The 20,547-nt window shown below is 46.3% G+C and overlaps 1 protein-coding gene across 2 annotated transcripts; it reads left to right on the top strand.

Annotated features, from left to right (window-relative positions):
• Nucleotides 1-1,568: 1,568 nt before the first annotated feature.
• Nucleotides 1,569-8,714, top strand: IRX3 (iroquois homeobox 3). 2 transcript variants are annotated; one of them, XM_081018140.1, is made up of 4 exons: nt 1,569-2,319; nt 4,463-5,657; nt 6,919-6,985; nt 8,349-8,714. In XM_081018140.1, the coding sequence occupies exons 1-4, from the start codon at nt 2,098-2,100 to the stop codon at nt 8,401-8,403; spliced, it is 1,539 nt and encodes a 512-aa protein (XP_080874266.1). In that variant the 5' UTR covers nt 1,569-2,097; the 3' UTR covers nt 8,404-8,714. The 2 variants fall into 2 exon arrangements, with proteins under 2 accessions (XP_080874266.1, XP_080874267.1); XM_081018141.1 differs by lacking the exon at nt 6,919-6,985.
• The last annotated feature ends 11,833 nt before the right edge of the window (nt 8,715-20,547 follow it).

The raw sequence follows: 20,547 nt of genomic DNA, 5'->3' as shown, positions 1-20,547 counted from the left end.
GCTGATGTGTACGCGCGTGCACCGAGGCGACCATGTCCATGCAGACGTGCTTGTGCGTGTATACAAAACTATGCGTAAATTAGGGCATGACCGTAAACCGAAGGCTGGAAAAGGCTGTCAAACGACATACGCATAATAACATGTAATAAATCTACACTACGGTAAAATGTGTATGAGAGTGAGTGAGTGAGAATATGAAAAGGTTAGTAGAGTCTCATGAACAGCAAAATAAGTCTCTCAAGAGAAGAAGCAATTTTGCCATTGCTGGGGGGTGAGGGTAAATTAAGTCAGTGCGGTTGCAATATTTACATGTGGGACTAAGCCCCACTGAGCTTACTTCTGAGTAAATACGTGCAAGTTCGCCCTGCACAAGTCAATTAAATGCCCGTGCATTTGCGAAAGAAAATGATGACGTGGTGGTGGCAATTTTCGGAACAACGTCCGATTACAACATCCAGCAATAATTGAACCAAAAGGGGGTCTTTCTCCCTAAAAGTTCCCCCCTCTCTCATGCCCACAAACCCTCTTTCCCTCCTGCGATTTTCTTACAGTTTTGTCAGGTTCAGGTACTCAGGGAAGTGGTACCTCGCCCTTCCTTTGCGCGCACCGCTAAAGAACCCAGGGACCGAGCAAAACGATCATAAATTTCCTAATTAGAGTTTTAGCACCAAGACAAAAAGCTCTTAATGAGTTCCATTCAGATGTCTGTCATTGTCTCCTTGTCTGCATGTGTGGTGTCTCCCAACCACCGGCCCCCACCCCATTTTTTCACACCGCTTATTTACCAACGGCCCACGGGGCTGCCCCTACGTCTCCCTTGTTAAAATTTTAATTTGCCTTCTTTTCTCGCCTTTGATGTCAAAATTCTGACCTACAAGCCTTTGAAGTTTCTTATTAGGAGGGAAATTAACTTCGCTAACTCCCCCGTCTCACTTTATTTCCCCCCTCCTTTCTCTCTCTCCACCTTTACTGTATTTTGCCCTACTGTGTTAAAGAAACTACTTCAAAATTCGGTGCGAAAAGAGAAATTCACGGTGGGTAGGGGGCGGTTCGCGAAAGAAAGAGAGTGAAAGCAGACTTTTAAATCTATATTAGTGTTCAGTCCAGCAGCTCCAGGAATGAATAGGTTAATTTGCGCGAGGGAGGGAGGAGTCGAGGGAGTTTGGGAGAATAATTTTGTGGAGACAATCAGCAAAATAATAAAAACAACAACAATAATAATAATGAAGGGAGCCTGCGTGTGCCACAACTCTGCACGGATCCCTGTCTTAACTCTAGTTGATACATTTTCTTCTGAAGGGAGATTATTTTAATAATGGTAATAATAACAATAATAGCAATAATATTTATTATTATTCTGTTTTAAGCAACAACTCTCCTGGACTGAGTTAAATCTTTGTACAAACCCCGGACTGATTGGCGATGGCTTCCACCAGATTTGAAAAGCACTCAAATAAAAGACGGCGACGTCAGTAAATGGAAGGCGTGAGTGGCGGGGGGAGGGAGTGAGAAAAGAGCCGGAGTGAGAAACCGAGAGCGAGCGAGAGAGAGACTCACTTAAAAGAAAGAGGAGGAGCTTCGAGAGAGAGACTCCGGCTGTCAATCAAAGGCGGGAGTTCCAATAATCTCCAGCAATCTGTTAGGACCTGACCTGGAGTCCACTCAGATCAATAGGAAAAGTGAAGGGAGAAAGAGACGGAGGATCGTTACGCAGCAGCGGCTGGAGGAGGAGGAAGAAGAAGACGAAGAAGAGGAAGAGGAGGAGGCGGCGGCAGCAGCTGCAGCCCCCCCCCCCGGCCTCGCCTGGTCTCCCCACCCCGCTAACCCACCCGGCACCGCCAATGCCTGGCAGACTTTCTGAGACGCACTAAAAAAGTGCAGGCGAGGCGAGCAAAGGGCGAACGACCGGGCTCCTTTTCTTCGCTTCTGCGCCTCTCTCTCTCTCTTTCTTTCCTTCCTCGCGCTCTCTCCTTTCGCTTCTCTTTCCTTTCCTCCCCCTCCCTCTTTCCCCTCCCCTCTTTCCTTCCCCCCTTCCTTCCCCTCTTCCCCCCCTCCTCGCCTCTCCACCCCCCCACCCCAACCACACACCACCCCGCCATGGCATTTTCCCAGTTGGGATACCAGTATATCCGGCCGCTCTACCCGTCGGATCGCCAAGGGAACAGCAGCTCCCGAAGCGGGGCAGACCTCAGCCCGACGGGGACGCTCTCCAACGTGCTCTCCTCCATGTACGGAGCGCCGTACGCGGCAGCCGCGGCTGCTCAGGGATACGGAGCCTTCCTCCCCTACACCGCCGAGCTACCCATCTTCCCGCAGCTGGTAAGGAGACGAGTCCACAGATTCCGCTCTTCTTTCTTTCTCTCTTTCTCTTTCTCGCTCTCTGACACCCCCCCCAACTCCAGATTTCCCCTTTTAAAAACCCGCAGTCCTCCTTTCTCCCCCTTTCTTTCTCTTTTTGGAATCTTCAGCTTTTCTTTCTCTTCCAACTCCGCCTGCGATGTGACTTTGCACAGCTGCGGGCGTAAAGCGAAGGCGCAGGAAAAAGTGCAATTGGCTGGCGGTGCTTTGCAAGTGAGCAGCTCGGTCTCCTGGTTTCCCCCCCCCTCTCGATCTGGGCCCGGGGGTGCGCTAGGGGGGCCGAGCAGGCAAGGGGTTAAAAATCTCTCTTCGGCAGATTGAGAAGAGCATGCAAAAAAACTCCTGCCTCGGCTTTATTTTTTATTTTTTTAAAAAATAACTCGCAGAGTTTGGGACACAGTTCGCGGCCCCTCCCGTGACTTTTAAAATTTTTATTTATTTATTTATTTTTTAAAAGAGAGGCACCCGGATCCTTAAACCACTGCTTAGTCGGAAGTAATGGGCCGTATTAATTTCAATGCAGCTTTCAAATAATTCCGGGTGTGTGGAGAACTGAACTGAACCAAGGGCAGCGGGTGGGGGGGGGGGAGAAGAGAGAGAATCACCTCCGTGAGTGTCTTTGATCGTCTTTTCTCAACGTAAGAACAATCCCATATTGTGTCTTTTCCTTGTGAATAACACGCACTGGATGAGACGGGGGGGGGGGGGGGAGAGTCGGAATCCCGCTTTGAAAATCAGTAATCATGTTACTATTAATAAGCCTTGGAAGCAAAAAGATCTGCTGTGGGGATCCAAACCTACCAGAAAATAAAGTGTTCGGGTTTTTCATAATATAAGGGAGCCTGATTTCAACAGAGAGTTGTAGGAAGGAGTTACTGAGTCCTTTTGTTGTCCATATATCTTCGAGAGTTTGAATATAGTTTCAGAGCGCCATTCCTAGGCCCGTGTTTCCCCAATGAAAGTTGAAAAAGGGAAATCTAACAATTCCCCCAATACGGACACCCATACCCATCAAAACCCTTGCACACAAATGGGCGCTGGTATTCTCTCTCTCTCGCTGTCTCTCTCGCTCTCGCTCTCTCTCCTCCTTTCCGTGAGGGGTTGATTGACAGTTCGATCTAGCGCGCGGAGGAATCGTCAGGCAAAAGGGTGTTTTGTTTTTTTATTTAAAGGGGGTTTAGCAGTAACACCTCCGTTGTGCAAGTTGCGGGGGGGGGGGAGAGGAGAGACACACAGAAACTTCGAGCAGAGATTTTGTCAAGTTAAGCCTGAGCGTTTCTTTAAAGCAAAAACAAAATCCAACTTCTGCAAAGTTGCAAGCGGTGAATTAAAAACAACTACAACCCCTGTCTAATAATACCCTGATCTGTTATGTTTTCTCTCAAGGAAACAATGGGAGATTTAATAGGATCTCCCATTAAATGCATGGCATATGCTGTGCATCCCTCTCGTCTCCCCACACCACGTCTCATTTGGGGGTTGTGTGTGAATTTGGGGGTTGTGTGTGAATATATACGTAACCTATTTCACTTCTGTCATATATGTGATAACGCCCAGCTCCTTTTCGAGATTGTGTTTCCCGAGTTCTGAAGGCCAGGGCTGCATGCGAATGATCCAAGAAGTTTAAAAACGTGAGCGAGGTGCGCGCGCGTGTGCGCGTTCAACTCGCTATAGAAAATACTTTTCAAAAAGGACTGAGCAAGAAACTTGGCTGGGACACCTCTAGAACTCTGTGGATTTAAGAAATAACGGGCAGCCTCCCAACCGCCCCCCGCATACACATCAATCCCCTTTATAACTTTTGAAAGGAGAAATTATTATGAAACTGCAGGCGGAATCGCACTTCTCCATATCGAACTTAAAAGGGCAAGCTTCCGAGTCTCACAGCGTTCTTCGTCGCCCGGCAGAATGACAGCCGCGCAGCCCTTGATTCATTTGATCCCGTCGAATATATTGCTCGACTTATCTTCCACCCCTTTGGGAGTCATGAGGGCTACTGAACCGGTGTGGGGGCTCTCCCCTCCTTGAAAGAGCCCATTTCCATGGCTAACCGTTAATTGCTCTATGTAACGCCCCCCTCCCCATTTTTTCTGTCCTTCTCCAGGGAGCCCAGTATGAGCTGAAGGAGGGCCCCGGCGTCCAGCACCCGGCTTTTCCTCACCACCACCCGGCTTTCTACCCCTATGGCCAGTACCAGTTTGGCGACCCGTCGAGGCCCAAGAACGCCACCCGCGAGAGCACCAGCACCCTCAAGGCCTGGCTGAACGAGCACCGGAAAAACCCTTACCCCACCAAAGGCGAGAAGATCATGCTGGCCATCATCACCAAGATGACCCTCACGCAGGTCTCCACCTGGTTCGCCAACGCCCGGCGGCGCCTCAAAAAGGAGAATAAAATGACCTGGGCTCCGCGGAGCCGCACCGACGAGGAGGGCAACTCTTACGGCAGCGAGCACGACGAAGAGGACGGCGAAGGAGACAAGCGGGACCCCGACGACGAGGAGATCGACCTGGAGAACATCGACACCGAGAATATGGAGAGCGGGGCGCCAGGGGCCAAAGCGGGGCAGCTTCTCCTGGAAGGGGAGGACGACGAGGAGGACGACGACGAGGAGGAGGAAGAGGACGAGGAACCGCCGGATGATTCGGTGCTCCTCCATTCCGACGCCAAAACCACCGACTCGGAGGGCTCCGACGGCTTCGAGGACCTGCCGGGAGCTCAGGAGCGCTTCTTGAAGGCTATGGAGGCCCGTCAGCGCGCCTCGTCGGGCGAGCTGCCTTCGCCAGCGGCTCTCCAGCAGCAGCAGCAGCTACAGCAACCGCGCCATCTTTCCTCCCCAGCGTCCCCCCCAACGGCTCCCAGCCCCGCTTTGGCACCGCAAGCGCAGCCTCCCAAGCCCAAGATCTGGTCCTTAGCAGAGACGGCTACCAGCCCGGATAACCCGTCGCGGAAATCTCCCCCCAGCGGAGGTTCCCCCCCTGCGGCAGCAGCCACCCCCCAGAGCCTCCAGCTGGTGGGAGCCCCCGCACCGCCGCAGCCTCCTCCGACGGCCCCGGGCCCCGCGCACAGACTGGTCGCCTCTTGCCCTCTGGGCAAATTCGCTAACTGGTCCAGCCGGGCCTTCTCGGCCCACCCCCATCACCACCACCACCACCATCCCCACCCGCTCACTTTACTGAACACTCCCCACCTGCTGGGACTCGGGGGGGCGAACCCCAGCGCGGCCCCCAGCGCGGCGGCTATCGCGGCTTTCTCCAGACCCGCGGACCAAGCGCAGAGCGCGGAGTCCTCCGGAACAGGTAACCCATTCGATGGGAGGGAGGCGTATACCTGAGAGGGGGGAAAGGCAAGGTGGGAGGGGGAGGGGGGAAACAACTTGGCTGCAACCCTAAGATCCATGGGACTTACGTGGGGGAGAGGAGTTTGAACTAGGGTGGGTTTGTATGCGAGGCTGCGCGTTTATTCCCTGAGACTTATGTGGCATTCAGTTAAGTTTCCTTAGACAACACTGAAATGAACCTGAAGAAATTTGAGTCCATTCATTTCAGTGGGTCTACTCTGATTAAAACTAAGCTGGCTACCACTAAAACAATTTATAAGAACGCAAATGGTAGAAGGGAGGGGGACTTAGAAGGAAGCTCCAGAATAGAGTAGGTGGAATAAAAAACGACGAAAGCGGGAGGTATTCCTCGAGGGTTTGAAGCCCAAAGAAGCAATTCATTATGACGGGGAAAGACAGTCAGACCCTGACTGCTCCCTTTTCTGGACTCTCTATATCTCTTTTCCCAAAAGAGGTCCAGGCTTTCTTAGTTGGCCTAAAGATTCAGTTTGTATTTCGGACAGAAACATTGGCTGGATCTCTCCACAGCCCACGAACATGCAATATCATGCTGGATCAGTTTCTGGTCTCCTATTCTATCGACTTCAGTGCCAGGCTCCCCATTCAGAATCACTTGGTAATACAGTAAATAAATCAGAAGGCCTTTACCTGGGGCCCTTTCTTTTTAAAACAACAACAACTTCCACCAATATTGCCGTCAAAACTGGGGGAGCTTTTTTAAAAAAATTGCATTCTCCCAGTAAGGGATACCCTAGTTGCTGTGGTCAGAATTGGTGCTCTCTGTATTGATGGTATCATCTGCCTATTTTAAAAAGCACATTTAACACCCCCCCCCAAAAAAACCCCCCTCTCTTATATTTGCTAGGAAAGAAATCCCCAAACTGAAATCAAAGGAGTGGGTCTTTGGTTTTGTTTTGTTTTTTTACTTCCATGTAAAATGGGTTTGGCAATCCAGGTGTTCTGTGACCTTAAGCGCACACTTTGAAGCGATCAAGCAAAATCCCACTGAAATGAAGCATTTTAATTTTAATACTGGACATGGTTAGGATTTGGGTTCTCTTTAACAGGTTTTCATTTTTTTTCATTTTTTAAAAAAGAATGTACTGAGCTAAGTTGCTAAGAGTGACATGAATTCAGGAACCTTAGAGAAGCAAATCCAAGGTGGTTTTTTTTTTAAAAAAGGAACTTTTTTTTTCTTTGTTTGCTTTTGTTTGTTTTAGATCGATCTAGTGCCTTGGAAGTAGAGAAAAAGTTAATAAAGACAGCTTTTCAACCAGTTCAGAGGCGGTAAGAGATTATCTATGTCCTAGAGGGTACATTAAAAAGGGAGAGGAATTTGCTTGTAGACCAATTCCCATTGACATCAATGGGACTTGCTGCCCTGCAAGATGCAATCTCTTGCAGACTTACTTGGGAGTAAATGCCACTGAAACCAGGACTTGGACTTCCTTCCAAGTAAACATGTGAGGGATTTGGGCCCCACCATGTATATTTAGGACTGGGGAAGAATTATAAATGGCCAGTTTGGTTCCAGTCCCTCTGAGATTCATTTTCCAAGCCAGCTTTAGTGCACTTTTGTGATGTTAGGTAAGAGCACCAAGGAAATATTGCAGAGTCAGTTTTCTTGAATTTGTAAACTAGTGCTTGTGAGATACAAAGGTCCCCTCTGCAACTCTTTAGTGTCTTGTTAAAATCAATATAGGGGAGAAGAAAATTCCCAGTCTGATCACCTCCTTTTTAATCCTCCAGTTCAAAACTGGCCAAATTGAAATATTGGTTTAGTCTATGAAATAAGGTGGACAGGCCAATGTAAACTCTGCTCTCTTGCATACCTGTGGAGTTTAGGTGTGTGATATATCTGCATATATTTATTTGCACATGCACACCTATATGTATAATCTATCCTGGCTATGTACAAGTGTGCATTCACAAACGCACACAGATGCACCCTAATGAAATGAATAGATTTAATTGTGTGGTTGGTGCATATGCATACACACATATATTTCTTTGGTTATAATATGCATGTCAACTGTGTCTGCACGTTGACTAGAAAGAATGTGCCATGATTGCGTGTGAGAGAGTACATATGCTTGTGCATAAATGTACATATATTTCATAACTTGCATTTAGCAGTGAAATAGTGTTCACTGCAAGGTTGCTGGATAGTGCTTAAAAAATGCACAGCGCTTTGGCCTAAATAAAAAAAAATTAAGTAAAAGGATTATGTCTCTAACATATTAGGGTGGCTATAAAACTGCAGAGGGTTAGCCATGTGAATCTGCTGCAGCAAAACTAAGAAAAGATTCTCCCGACACCTTAAAGACTAACATATGGATTGTGGCATCAGTTTTTATGGACTAAAGGCAAAGGAGCAGGCGGGTTAGTGCATTTCAGAACTCCGCAAAAGCTTATGTTGCAGTCAATCTGTTAGCCTTTAAAGGGCACCCCCCACTCCGCATAAAATTGGAGTAGTTTTTGCTCATGGTTTTTGAATGTTTTCAAAGACTTTTTGTTCCATGTTAAAGAAAGCATAAGCTCCACTGCAGTCTCCAGTTCTGGCTGCCTATTAGATGATCAGAGAAACCAGTATTCAAGAGATATATATCTATATATCTTCTTTTTTTCTTCTGTGTTCCTTTTCTTCCAGGCCTCAGAACCAACTTGATGCAGCTATGGTTCTATCTGCGTTGTCATCATCATAGTTAATTTTTTTTATAATTATTGTTCTAATGATTGTAAAATAAAATTCTCTGTATAGTTACAACTTGTACGCATGTCCATGTATCAAATGAAAAAAATTACAAAAACCAAGAAAAAAAACACCCCTGCTTCTGTGCTATCATCTGGATTAGCTGAATTCGTGAGGTTTTTTGGAAGTCCAGTGCGAAATAGGCGTCTTCATTTTCTTTTTTGTATATATAGTAAAAAGGGAAAAAATGTACATATGTGTGAACCAAATTGTACAAGAAAGTATATATTTTTGGCTAATAAACTGTTGCCACTTTGACTACAATTTTCTGATACCTACGTGAATTATTATTATTATTAATTATTATCATGATTTCCTTTTGTTACTTTGGGAAACTTTTAAACTAGTTTTGGAAGATTCCCCACCGTGCTTAGATTTCCAGAAGGGTAGCCGTCTTTAGAGGCTTCCAAATCCTGATTTTCTATAACTGCGAGAACGAAAATCAGTAGCAGTCCTGAGTACAAAATGCAGCTGTGAGCTAGCTAGAAGAAAATGTCAACAGTGTGTGTTTGTGTACAGGAAAGAGAGGTGTGTGCGTATTCATTTGAATTAAAGAGAGCGGGGGCAGAATTCTATACACTATTTGGGACTTTCTGGTTACTTTGCTGTATTAATTTTTAAATAGATTTAGGAGGCGTGGGGGGGGGGGGGAACCCGCGTGTTTATGTATTAGGAATCACTGGTGGGGCCATCGCTGCAGATCTGATCAAAACGCCTCGCACTACCGTGTTTTTGTTTTGCGTGTGTGTTAAGAGGTTCCTGCTTGAAAGCCAAGCCCGCTGGTTTAAATGGCCTATATTTTTCAAAGTTGCAAAAAACCTCCTTAGGAGATCGAATCGTCCTTTCGCTTTGCGGCTGGAAATCCTGGGCGATTTCAGGGGGTCGTTCAAAGCGCTCTCGCGTCTGTTTGAATTGCTAAGCGCTAAGGGGGCTGGTTTGCGTGTGTGATTTCCAAACCCCCCCCCCCCCGTCCGCTTCTCCTTCCACGTTCACGTAAGGATCGGACTGTATATTTGAGACAGCTGTTGTCTGGATCAAGTCAGGGGCAAGGCAAGTTGCGAAAGTCAGCCCCGTCGTATTTCTCCTTGTCCTCTTTCCACGGCTAAAGAGACACAAGGTCGGAAGGAGGTGGGCGGAGAGAGGAAAGGCCCGAGGAAGAGGAGAGGGTCTCTCTCTCTCTCTCTCCCCTTTATTCTTTCCAAGGAGTTGTGGATTAAGAAGGAAAAACTACTGCCGGCTGAGCTGGCAGCGCACGGGAGGGATTGGGCGCGGAGGGAAGGAGCAGGATCGCTATCTCCCGTGATTATTTTATATGCATTATCCGGCATTTTCTATTTATTAAAAAAAGAGGGGAAAAAGAAATCAGAAAGTGAGAGGGGGACGGGAACCCGCCGTCTCGGCTTCGGAGCGCGAGTGAAATCTGGAACTCGAGCGCCCTCTGCAGGCAGAAAGCCACTTGTCTAGTGCGCATTACCCTGCCGGGAGCCAACTAGCTTGTGTGTGTTTACTCGGAAGTAAGTTTCGCTGAAAGCAGTGGCCACTTACTCCCGGAAAAGTTCGTGCGGGAGTTCGGCTTTTTTGCTTTTCTTTGGAGGAAGGCCCGCTTTGTTCGTTTTTCTTTCTTCTGACTTCCCTGCGTCCCCCCCCCCCGCCGCCTTCTTTCACGGAAAATGTGGGTTTTCTATCAGGCTCCAGCATGCATTTCAAGTTAACCCTCTCCCTAAACGTTCCTGGGGACTTTAGTTTAATCGCCACGGAGCTACAATTCCCAGCACCCCTCACCAACTCTTTGCGTGGGTGGAGGTGCTTTAAATATATGGTGTGCTTGCAGCCAAACAAAACCGATATACCTTTAAAGCACATTTTTCCCTTCTGAAAGAATTCTGGGCAATGTAGTTTGTCAAGCCCTGCTGGGAATTGTGACCCTGTGAAGGGTAAACCACAATGTCCTGGATTGTTTGAGAAAGCGAGTATGTTTCAAATGTGCTTTAAAGGTATACTGCAAGCCTGGAGTCACATCAACATTCAGTTATTTTGGCATAAGCTCCAGTGAACTCCATGGGGCTTACTACAGAGTAGACATGTGCCCTTTTGGTCTATTTCTGGAGTGGGGTGGTAGGGGGAACAATCTGGTTCAAGCTACCCAAACTAGGTGGCTTTCAGTTTTATTACTATTACTATTACTAGTATTTTGCCAAGCTACACCTCCCAGCAACCTCTGGCCATTGGTCATTGCTGGCTGGGGCTGATGGGAGCTGGAATTCGACATCTGGAAGGTACTGGGCTGCTATGGTTAGTACAATGCAGAGCAGGGGAACATTTTTGGGCTTCTAGAGCGAGCCTGGTAAGCGATGGGAGAAGTCAGCAGCAACCTCGACCCGCCTGCAAAATAATCTATGGCGCCCCAAGGACCTTATTACCCGATGTTGTAGCTATTGATTACCTTTTTGGTTAACCCACCTCCAACCCCGGAAATGAAGCAGCAGGCTCCTGCGGGGCTGGACCAGCGGGAGTGGGGGGTTGGGGAGAGAAAAACAAAAGCAGGAATTTAAAACCAAAACAAAAAGATTGGAGGAGAGAATAATCTTATGGCAAATGATAGGGTGGTTTTAGAAAGCACAAATGGTACTGCTTTGCAAATAAGTGATACCAGCAATGTTCACCATGTGTTTAAAGAGCACAACTGCCCCTCCAAAAAAGAATCACGGGAACTGTTGTTTGTGCTGGGTGCTGGGAGTTGTAGCTCTGTGAGGGGGAAAACTGCAGTCGCCAGGATTCCTTAGGGAAATCCATGTGCTTTGGATATGCTTTAAATGAGTGGCACAGATCTGCTTTTCTATTGCAGTCCCTGTGGAGGAACGTACACAAGTGATGTATGGAAGACAAAGGCTGGGGCAGGGGCAACAACAACCACCCAAATGTGGGATTCTCTCAGTGTCACTTGTGAGTGTGCATCCGACAATCCCTGGGCAAGAAGTGGTTTTCTGAAAGTTAATACATAGAGGAAAACCCTACTGGGAAAAAGTTTAAGGCCAAGGCTGCGCTGGTGTACACGCTTACTTGGAAGTTAGCCCCAGTGAACTCGGTGGGGTACACTTTTGAGCAAAAAGGCAGAGGCTCTCCAGCTGCCCACTTTGGAAAGGAAGCAATGTTAAGGCAATAATTTTAGTCCTCCTTAGGTCTGGCGCGATCAGTTAGAAAATGCAAGGTTGGAACTTGCTGGGAAGGTTCCATTTGCCGAACACAATTGGCTAGGATGGAAAAAACCTCCCAGAATTTTCATTCATAAGAGTGTCTTTCCATTGCATCAATTTCACTAGTTTTCAGAAAGGCGGTTAGGGAAACAAATCTAATCTAGGGTATTACTTGTTACAGATACCCTTTAAAAACAAAGCAAAACAGCAGCTATTGAGCTGCTGTGCTGCATTATCCAAAGTTAACACCCCTTCCTTAGTTTGTTAAGTGTGATGGGCATTGTGGCTTTGTGAGGGGTAAGCTACAGTTCTCAGGAATGTTTGAAGGGGTGTGTGCTGTATATGTGCTTTAAATATATGGTGTACACACGGCCTTGTAAGTCTTTTATCAAATTTCTACCAAGGAAGTTGCAGCAGGACACACAGGCAAAAAAGAGGGACCTCTCTCACAGCAAAACCCTATGCGTATTTACTCAGAAGTAAGTCTCAGCTGCATTCAATGCAGCTTACTTCCAAGTAGGTGTTCCTAGGATTGCAGCATGGAAAAGTTACTCTCCTGTCATTTCTTCTACTTCTTTCCCTCCACCCTTTTTCAGAGAAAAAGCCGCCTAGAAAATATGGAAGGGGAAGAAAAATATAGAAAACACCCCTTCCAAGTTTCATTGTAAGTGGAAAAACCCACAAAGTTTTGCATGTGGATCTTTGCATGAGGCAGAGAAGAAATGAAAACCAATGAAGTGGCAAAGCAGCTCCATTTCCTTAGCAAAGTGTTGAAAATTGGCCAGCTTTGCAAGAGGTCAAGCGGCTTAGAGTCACTTCAGTTTTACCTGCCGGTTTGAGGAGGGAAGGGAGCAATTTTTTCCTCAGCCTGAAAGAAGCATGGGTTTATGAAAGGTGGGGGATTAAAGCAGAGCTGCCTTTGCCCATTAGGAAAATTAAAATTAAATTAAAACACACACTTTCCCCGTAACTTTTGACTCCTTCTAGCTTCAGAATTCAGGAAGCTTAGTACAATCAAACCACAGCCATCCCACCTCCCCTTTTGCTGTGGGTCCCTTCCCCCCACCCTCCTTTCTTTGGCAGTTAACTTCAAAAACTGCACAATTATGGGATATTAAAACTAACTACAAGTCAGGCCTGTTATGAGGTTGGTGCAGGGCCCTCTCAGATCTAACAAAGCAGCTTTTGGTGTGAACCAAAGGTTGCCAGATTATTATTATTTTAAAAAATCAGTTTAAATGAACACATAAAAAGCTAGTAGTTGTGTTAGTCAGCAGAGCGAAAGGAGATCAAGGAACAGAAATAATAATCTCTTTTACGGGTTAACCAATTGTTGCAAGCTTTGAAAGGCAGGTAACTTTCACCAGCGTAGGGATAGTCAGTCTGTTCACACAGGCAAGCATGTAGAAGATTACAAAGTGGGGTTTGCGTTGTGCAATGAAGCTGACATCCAGGAGTTTGCTTTGGAGTAAGCGTGCACGATTGCGTTGTAAGACGGACAGGGTGTGTGTTTGCTGAACTATCTTTACAGCAGGACTCTTGTCATTTTAATTTAGGGTGGGTTGCTGGTGTGTGTGCTAACCTGTGACTCTTCAGAAGTTGTTCAACTCCCATCACTCCTGGCCATTGATCAAGTTGCAGTTTAACAATGTCTGGAGGACCAATGGTTAGCCCTCCTCATTTAGGGTCAATTCACATTCAAGGCAAAAGCTGTGTGCACATTTACCATTTATTCTGGCCCCAGTGTGCTCCCACCAGAGGTATGTGAAGCTAAGTACACATGACATTAGCCACAACCCATATATAACTTGTAGTTTCTTGAGAAATACCACTTGTTGATGTGTTTACCCTCAAAACGGCTCGCATCCAGTTTGAAAATGTAAGCTGTGGCTAAGCTGAGATGTGCATATTCCAGACATCCATTGCACATGCACAGATGAGTACAGGAGGTTGCATGAGCAGAGAAACAAATCAAGTGATCTGTTAATGGTGGGCACAGCAAGGTAAAGTATGATTATTGAAACACAGCAGGGGGAAAGGACCTCGCTGAGTTTTAAGCTGCTCATGTGTACATGCCCTAAGATGGAGCCGTTCATTGCCAAGGATGTGGAGCTATCAGTGGGAATGACATCTCTATGTGGAATCCCCTCCTTCCATAATAAATAGTAAAACTTCACGTTGAGTGCTTCCCCATTTTAATATATGTGTTAGTTTATATATTATAAGTCACTTTGAGTTATCTTGGTAAAAATGTCAAATAAATTTAATTAATTAATTAATTAATTAGGTAAGTAAGTAAGTAATAGTGACATTGAGACTTAGGTTTATGCTGGGGTGTTTTAACTACACCTTGCAGAAAAACTCAATATGCAGATGCCATTTTCAGCAACAGGCCCCTTCTCCTTGTAATACAGGCAACTCCTTATTTGTGCACAACAGGTGATGCACACGCTGTTTTTGGCACTGCAAGGGGGAGTGGCAGGAGTGGGGCAGGGCAGGATTACGTGCGTCCCACTGGCACGTGTGTGACATAGAACCTCCCCCTCCCACATAAATGGCAAGTTGCCTGTAAATTGCTCCACAACCCCTCAAATTGCTATTGAGCCTCTTTGATACTATGTTGAATGCATGTGTGACTATTATTGATGCAGGATAGAAAGTCTGCAGCGTGTGCCCATTGTTAAACGGAATGTGCTTTCCAGGCTCTATGGGAACCTGTGGCCCTGCAGATGCTGGCAGACTCCCACCAGCCCCAGCAAGCATGGCCAAGGACAATGGGAGTTGTAGTTCAGCAACATCTGGAGGGCCAGAGGTTCCCCACACCTGTTCTATGGGTTTTACATTAGCATTTTAGACATGGGATATGCAACAGACGAAAAGCTTTTCTTGTTTTGTGCAAAATCTCTCTAAGAATGCATTTTAGGCTGGGTTATGCCTCTTGCATAAACAGAGCCCTTTCCCAATCAAATGTACATTCTCAGTTTCTTATGTTTGAATTGCAGACCTAAGTATGCCAGTATTAGCATGTGTGTGTGGGGGGGGGAACTATAGTCATTCTTTCTCTCCCTCCCCGACCACCACTCCATCTCCCTATGCCAATTTGGAAATTCAGTTGGGTTGCTGAATTTCAGTCAGACTGCATCCTCAAAGTACCCTGGGAAATGTAGTTTTGTGACTGGAAAGGATTTCCAGAAAGGACATATCTGCACTGCGAATTAAGACACCACCTTTTCAGAGACGTGGGAGGGGGGAAGGATCAAGGAAGGACTTAGGGGACATGGGGGAATATAGGAATCTGCCCTATACCAAATCAGACTGATGGTCAACTCTGTCTGGCAGAGACTCTGCAGAGATTCTGATAGGATTCTCTCCCAGAGCTGTCTGGAGATGCCAGGATGTGAACCTCTGCCACTGACCTCTGGCCTTTCCCTATGAGGGGAGAAGGACAAGGAACGAGTGAGAAAGATGGGTGTTTCAGGACTCTGTGGAGATACAGGCGGCATCATGGGCAGAAATTATTTTTACCAACTTTGGCTACTTCACCAACAATAGGGTTATTGGAAGAAGGCAGATCTTGTCTCAGTTAATAACATGTTTTGGTTACATCCAGGTTAGATTACTGCAATGCGCTCTACAGGGGCTGTCCTTGAAGATTATTTGGAAAGGTCAGTTAGTGCAGAACTGGGCAGCTAGAACACTTGTAGGGACTAGACATTATGGCTAATCCATGCTAGTTACATTGGCTGCCTATTTGTTTCCAGATGCAGCTGAAGGTGCTTTGTTATTGACCTTTAAAACTCTAGTAGTCAGGGGCCAGGCTATTCCTGCACTCATATGAGCCTGCCCTGGCCTTAAGAACATCATCTGAGGCCTTGCTCTGGTGAGAGTTTTCAGGCTGGCAAGTATCAGAGACATTTGTAGTGGATTCACACCTCTGGAATACCCTCCCTGAGGAGGTCCATACAGCCCTTTCTTCACTGACTTTGTAGATCCTTAAAGCCCTTCCTATGTCAGTCTGCATATAATTTTATGTAGATCTGTTTTAGCACATCTTTCTCTGGTGCCTTTATTTTCATTGTGCTTAATGCTAGTGTTTTATGCAATTACAAAATATTTTCAAAACATGGGGATTTTGTTGTACAGTTGTATATATATGACATCACCTTGTGAGGCTATATAACTTGAAAGGTGGGATAAGCATCTCTGAGGCCCCATCTGCACTATACATTGAAAGTAATATCATACCACTTTCAACTGCCATGGCTTCCCTAAAATAATCCTGGGAATGGTAGCTTGTTAAGGGTGCTGAGAGTTGTTACAAGAGTCTTATTCCCCTCAAAGAGCTATAGTTCTCAGTGTAGCTTAACAATCAACCCCTCTTCCCAGGGCCTTGGTGGGTCCTCAAAGTTCCTGGTTTTGCCCTGACCTCTGTGTTTCTGTCATAACTTCTGAATGGAATCTACATGTGCACACACTGTACATTTCCACAGTTTACTGACTCTGCAACACAGATCCACTTTGAACATGTGCAGACTCTGTTATGATGAGCACATAAGAACATAGGAAGCTACCAGTCAGACCACTGGGTCATCTAGTTCAGTGTGGTCTACACCAGGTGCCTCCAACCTTTTCAGTCCCAGAACTCACATGAAAGTGAGGACCTATTTTTTAATCACATATATGAATGGTGTTGATGCTCCTGTTGTGACCCACCTTGCATCAGGCCATGAGCCAATAGTGGGTCATGACCCACTAGCTGAAGACCAGCAGTCTACACTGACTTGTAGCGACTCTCTCGGATTTGGGGCAGGGAGTCTTTTCCCAGCCCTATCTGGAAACACCAGGATTAAGTCTGGGGCCTTCTGTATCCAAAGCATCGGGTGCAATCCTGATCCCTGCCCCCCAACATGTGTGTGTGTGTGCGCGTGTGAATGTGCGTGCACACTCAGGTATTACAAATATGCTATCCATACACATACTTTTCTCTGAAGAGAAGCAAAATACAGAATAAAGTTAAATTCAGGCTTAAAACACAGAGGTGCTTTTTCTTGCTGTATAATTCTTAGGGCAGCTTTCAACAACTTGGCACCTTCCAGATGTCTTGGACTATAGCTCCCATCATTCCCCAGTCAGCATAACCAAAGGTCAAGGATAATGGGATTTGGAGTCCAACAGCATCTGGTTGGGGAAGGCTATCTTATGAGAATCACAGAGAAGCTTCACCAGAAGAGCTGCGGTAGATTTTATTACCACTATCCTTCCTACGCAGGGACGCCGCTGCATCTCCTGCAGAACCGATAGAGCTGCCGGGTGCTAAGAGTTAACACCAAGTTAAAAGTACCAACACACAGGAGCATCCAGGGTGACATGCTTCAAGTTGAGACAGTACAAGTTATGCAAATGCAAAAGGGGTGTGCGGTATTGACATTTTGAGGTCACAGTGATAGGAATGTATTATTTATAGGCCTGGGTTGCAGGAGGCCGATAAACTACATTTGAAATCCTCAAGGTTTGTAAAGCTAGAAGAAGAGTCTCTTCCCCCCGCTTTTCCTTTTTAAAGATTCACATTAGCAGGTATGAGGTTAACCTACCTAAAAATTCTCTATTTAGACAGCCTTTTCTGTAAGATGGCTGGTTCTGTATAATAAAAGAAGTGATGTAGAAATAAAAGTTTTTATAAAAAAAATAAGAGGAAAATAATTTTCAGGATGCTTGCTTTATCTCTTGCATTTATTTATTTATTTATTTATTTATTTATTTATTTATCTATTTATTTATTTATCTATTTATTTATTTATTTATTTAAATAAAACAGAAGAAGCCTTTAAAGAGAGGGCTGTCCTTTGTGAAACAGGACACCCAGCTGCATGGGGAAGGTCAAACTTTGGCTTAACTTAGGGATCACTGATGAAGCACCGGTGACCTTGCCAGTCTACTCCGTGGCAGTCACAAACAGCATCAGTAAACACCCCCTTCAATAATCAACACTGCACGAGAGACTTTTGGATCTTTTTTTGCCGAATTCCTGTGTGCAGCGGCTTGGCCACTCCTGTGCTGAGCACGCTCCCATGCTCCCATTTTGTTGGATGCTGGGATTTGACACCCACCTTCCCTCCTGTTCTGAGCAGAGGAGAGGTGCAAAGAGCTTCTCTATGTAAGTGAGCTCTGTAGTTGGCGATGTAGGTTACTTTTGATCGGGGGCAGGCAGGCATGCTTCCACCATTTTGTGGTCCTGTTTCTTTTTCTGCTCTTTCAGATGTGACACCCCTTTTGTGCTTTGCCATGCCCCAAAGGAAGCCATTTTGTGTCATGCCACATATCCACGGCAGCCATTTTGTGACGGGCACCCAGGGTATGTTCTGTGGGGTTGATGTGCCATTGGCTTCCTTGCATCACCTGACAGACTAACAAATCAGAAGCCTGGGCATAGCACTACAGCCTCCAGATGTGTTGTGTCTGCAATACCACCTCCTCACCACTTGCCTTGGCAGTGCCCAAGAGAAGTAGATAATTTTCAGCATAGCTATGGCTCCCTCTCCTGGCAACCTACCTTGGTGACAAGGAACTTTAGCTGGCACTGCCCATGGTTTATCTCCAAGTGGCTGTGTAAATTAGCCCTCATGATTTATGCCTGCGTTTTCATTGTGAGGCTCACCCTTTAAATCTTTCTCCTTCAGATGATCGCTGGTTTGCCAAAGCTCTGGCTAGCCAGAGAAAGCTTTTAGCCTAGCCCACCTGCCCCCCCTTCGCTTCTTGGCTGCTCTTTCCCTGTCTAATCAATTATCTTCCTAGCTAGTCCTTCTCAAAGGTGAGAGCTCATTATGCATATTCATAAATCACAGTGCCCAGACCTGACACTGATTGATGTAATCATCTCTCTTCCTCCACAAGGGCTAGGATAGGGAGGGAAAGGGAGCAGGGCTGTTGGGTGGGGGGCGCAGGAGATGGCAAGCGATTGAGACTTGCAAATTGTCAAACCGGGGTCCTCTCCAACTTCAGCCAGCTCTCTTTCTTGCTTCCTATTGACTGCAGAGCAAGGGACCCAGCACAAGCATCTTGAAAAGGCAAATGAAGAAATGCCAGCCAGTTGCCTTCGGCCATTTGTTTTACTTAGAATATCTGCAGGCTGCTTTTCATCAGTGCTCTCTGAGCAACTTACAATGAATAGAATGAAACCACAACTGGAATATGATGCATCCTTAAGAACAGGAGTAGGGAACCTTAGAACTGGGGGCCAACTGTGGCCCCCAGGCCCCTTTATCCAGCCCTTGGGTCTCTTCCCAGAAAACAGCTCTCATTGGCTTTGTGTCTCACCCTCCTTGAGCATTTCTGTCTGGGTGAAATGTGTCCTCGAATGCTCATAATGCCTTTTGCTTGTCTGAATGGGGGGTCAGAGGGGTCTGTGTGTGTGTGTGTAGAAACTAGGCTACTGTATAGAGGTAAATTTTACATTAATTGTTCCACCCACATTTATCTCTGGCTCTGCCCACCACTGACCTGTGCCCCTTGGAAGGTTGTCCAGAAGGGAATGCAGGCCTAGCGCTCAGAGAATGTCCTTGTGGTTAGCATACAGATTGCCATCATAAAAGTCTATCAAGAACTGCTAGCCATGATGGCTGTGCTCTGCCTCCTTGGTCAAAGGCAGCAATACTTCTGAATAACAGTTGCTGGGAAGCATAGGATGGGAGAGAGGGTTCTTGTGCTCGGGTCCTGTGTGCAGGTTTCCCATAGGCATCTGGTTGGTCACCGTGAGACCAGGATGCTGGACTAGATGGGCTGCTGCCCTAATACAGCACGATGGGCGGGTTATAAATAATAACATCATTATCATTATTATCATCTGATGTTCTTAAAACCTTCTGAAGAAGTTTAAGACTTGGGCAAACACACGTTTCCTCTTGGTGCTGAAAAGAAAACCAGTATGGCCTTAGGTGCACCTCTTGGGGGAAGGGTGACATGTTTTCTTTTGGCCACCAGAAGCCTGCCAATTCATGGCTTCTCTTGAAGAATCTTGGAAACTGTAGTGTGCTGGGAGTAGGAGACCCCTCTCCCACCTACAGAGCTACAATTCCCTAACATTCAATCTGTATTCCCAGGGAAGTCAAGGACCTGTAGCTCTATGGAGTCTCCTAACAACTCTCAGCAGTCTTAACAAAGAAGCCATGACTATTAAAGTGATGTGAGGCTGCTGTGAATGTATGGTGCAGATGTGGCTTCCATCTGTTTCAGTGTTTTGTGCATCTATCAAGGGAGAAAGCGACCCTCCCAAAGAAATGCTAAATCGAAGAAGAGAAAATGCTCAAGGACCAGCCTGCAAATAAAAAAAGAAGAAGCTGAAACTTAGTTTACCAACTGCCTTGCTATTTTGGATGCTATATGTTGAGATGGGGATAGAAACAAGCTTTCCACAAGGTTTGTTTCACAGCTGAAAAGCCCACTCTTCCCTGACACTGCTTCATAAGATTACACTGCATTCAGGCTCTGCAGTTATGGTGCTGGGCTCAGATTCATAGAATCATAGAATCATAGAGTTGGAAGAGACCACAAGGGCCATCGAGTCCAACCCCCTGCCAAGCAGGAAACACCATCAGAGCACTCCTGACATATGGTTGTCAAGCCTCTGCTTAAAGACCTCCAAAGAAGGAGACTCCACCACACTCCTTGGCAGCAAATTCCACTGTCGAACAGCTCTTACTGTCAGGAAGTTCTTCCTAATGTTTAGGTGGAATCTTCTTTCTTGTAGTTTGGATCCATTGCTCCGTGTCCGCTTCTCTGGAGCAGCAGAAAACAACCTTTCTCCCTCCTCTATGTGACATCCTTTTATACATTTGAACATGGCTATCATATCACCCCTTAACCTCCTCTTATCCAGGCTAAACATGCCCAGCTCCCTTAGCCATTCC

This window comes from Podarcis pityusensis (assembly GCF_964106645.2).
Source record: "Podarcis pityusensis genome assembly, chromosome: 8".
Lineage (NCBI taxonomy): Eukaryota > Metazoa > Chordata > Lepidosauria > Squamata > Lacertidae > Podarcis > Podarcis pityusensis.
This window is presented reverse-complemented; position numbering and strand designations above follow the sequence as displayed.

Bases quoted from the DNA above. Each gene is read 5' to 3' on its own strand.
- IRX3 (XM_081018140.1), top strand. From the start codon at position 2,098: ATGGCATTTTCCCAGTTGGGATACCAGTATATCCGGCCGCTCTACCCG. The intron at 2,320-4,462 runs GTAAGGAGACGA...GTCCTTCTCCAG, and splicing joins TACCCATCTTCCCGCAGCTG to GGAGCCCAGTATGAGCTGAA. The intron at 5,658-6,918 runs GTAACCCATTCG...TGTTTGTTTTAG, and splicing joins CGCGGAGTCCTCCGGAACAG to ATCGATCTAGTGCCTTGGAA.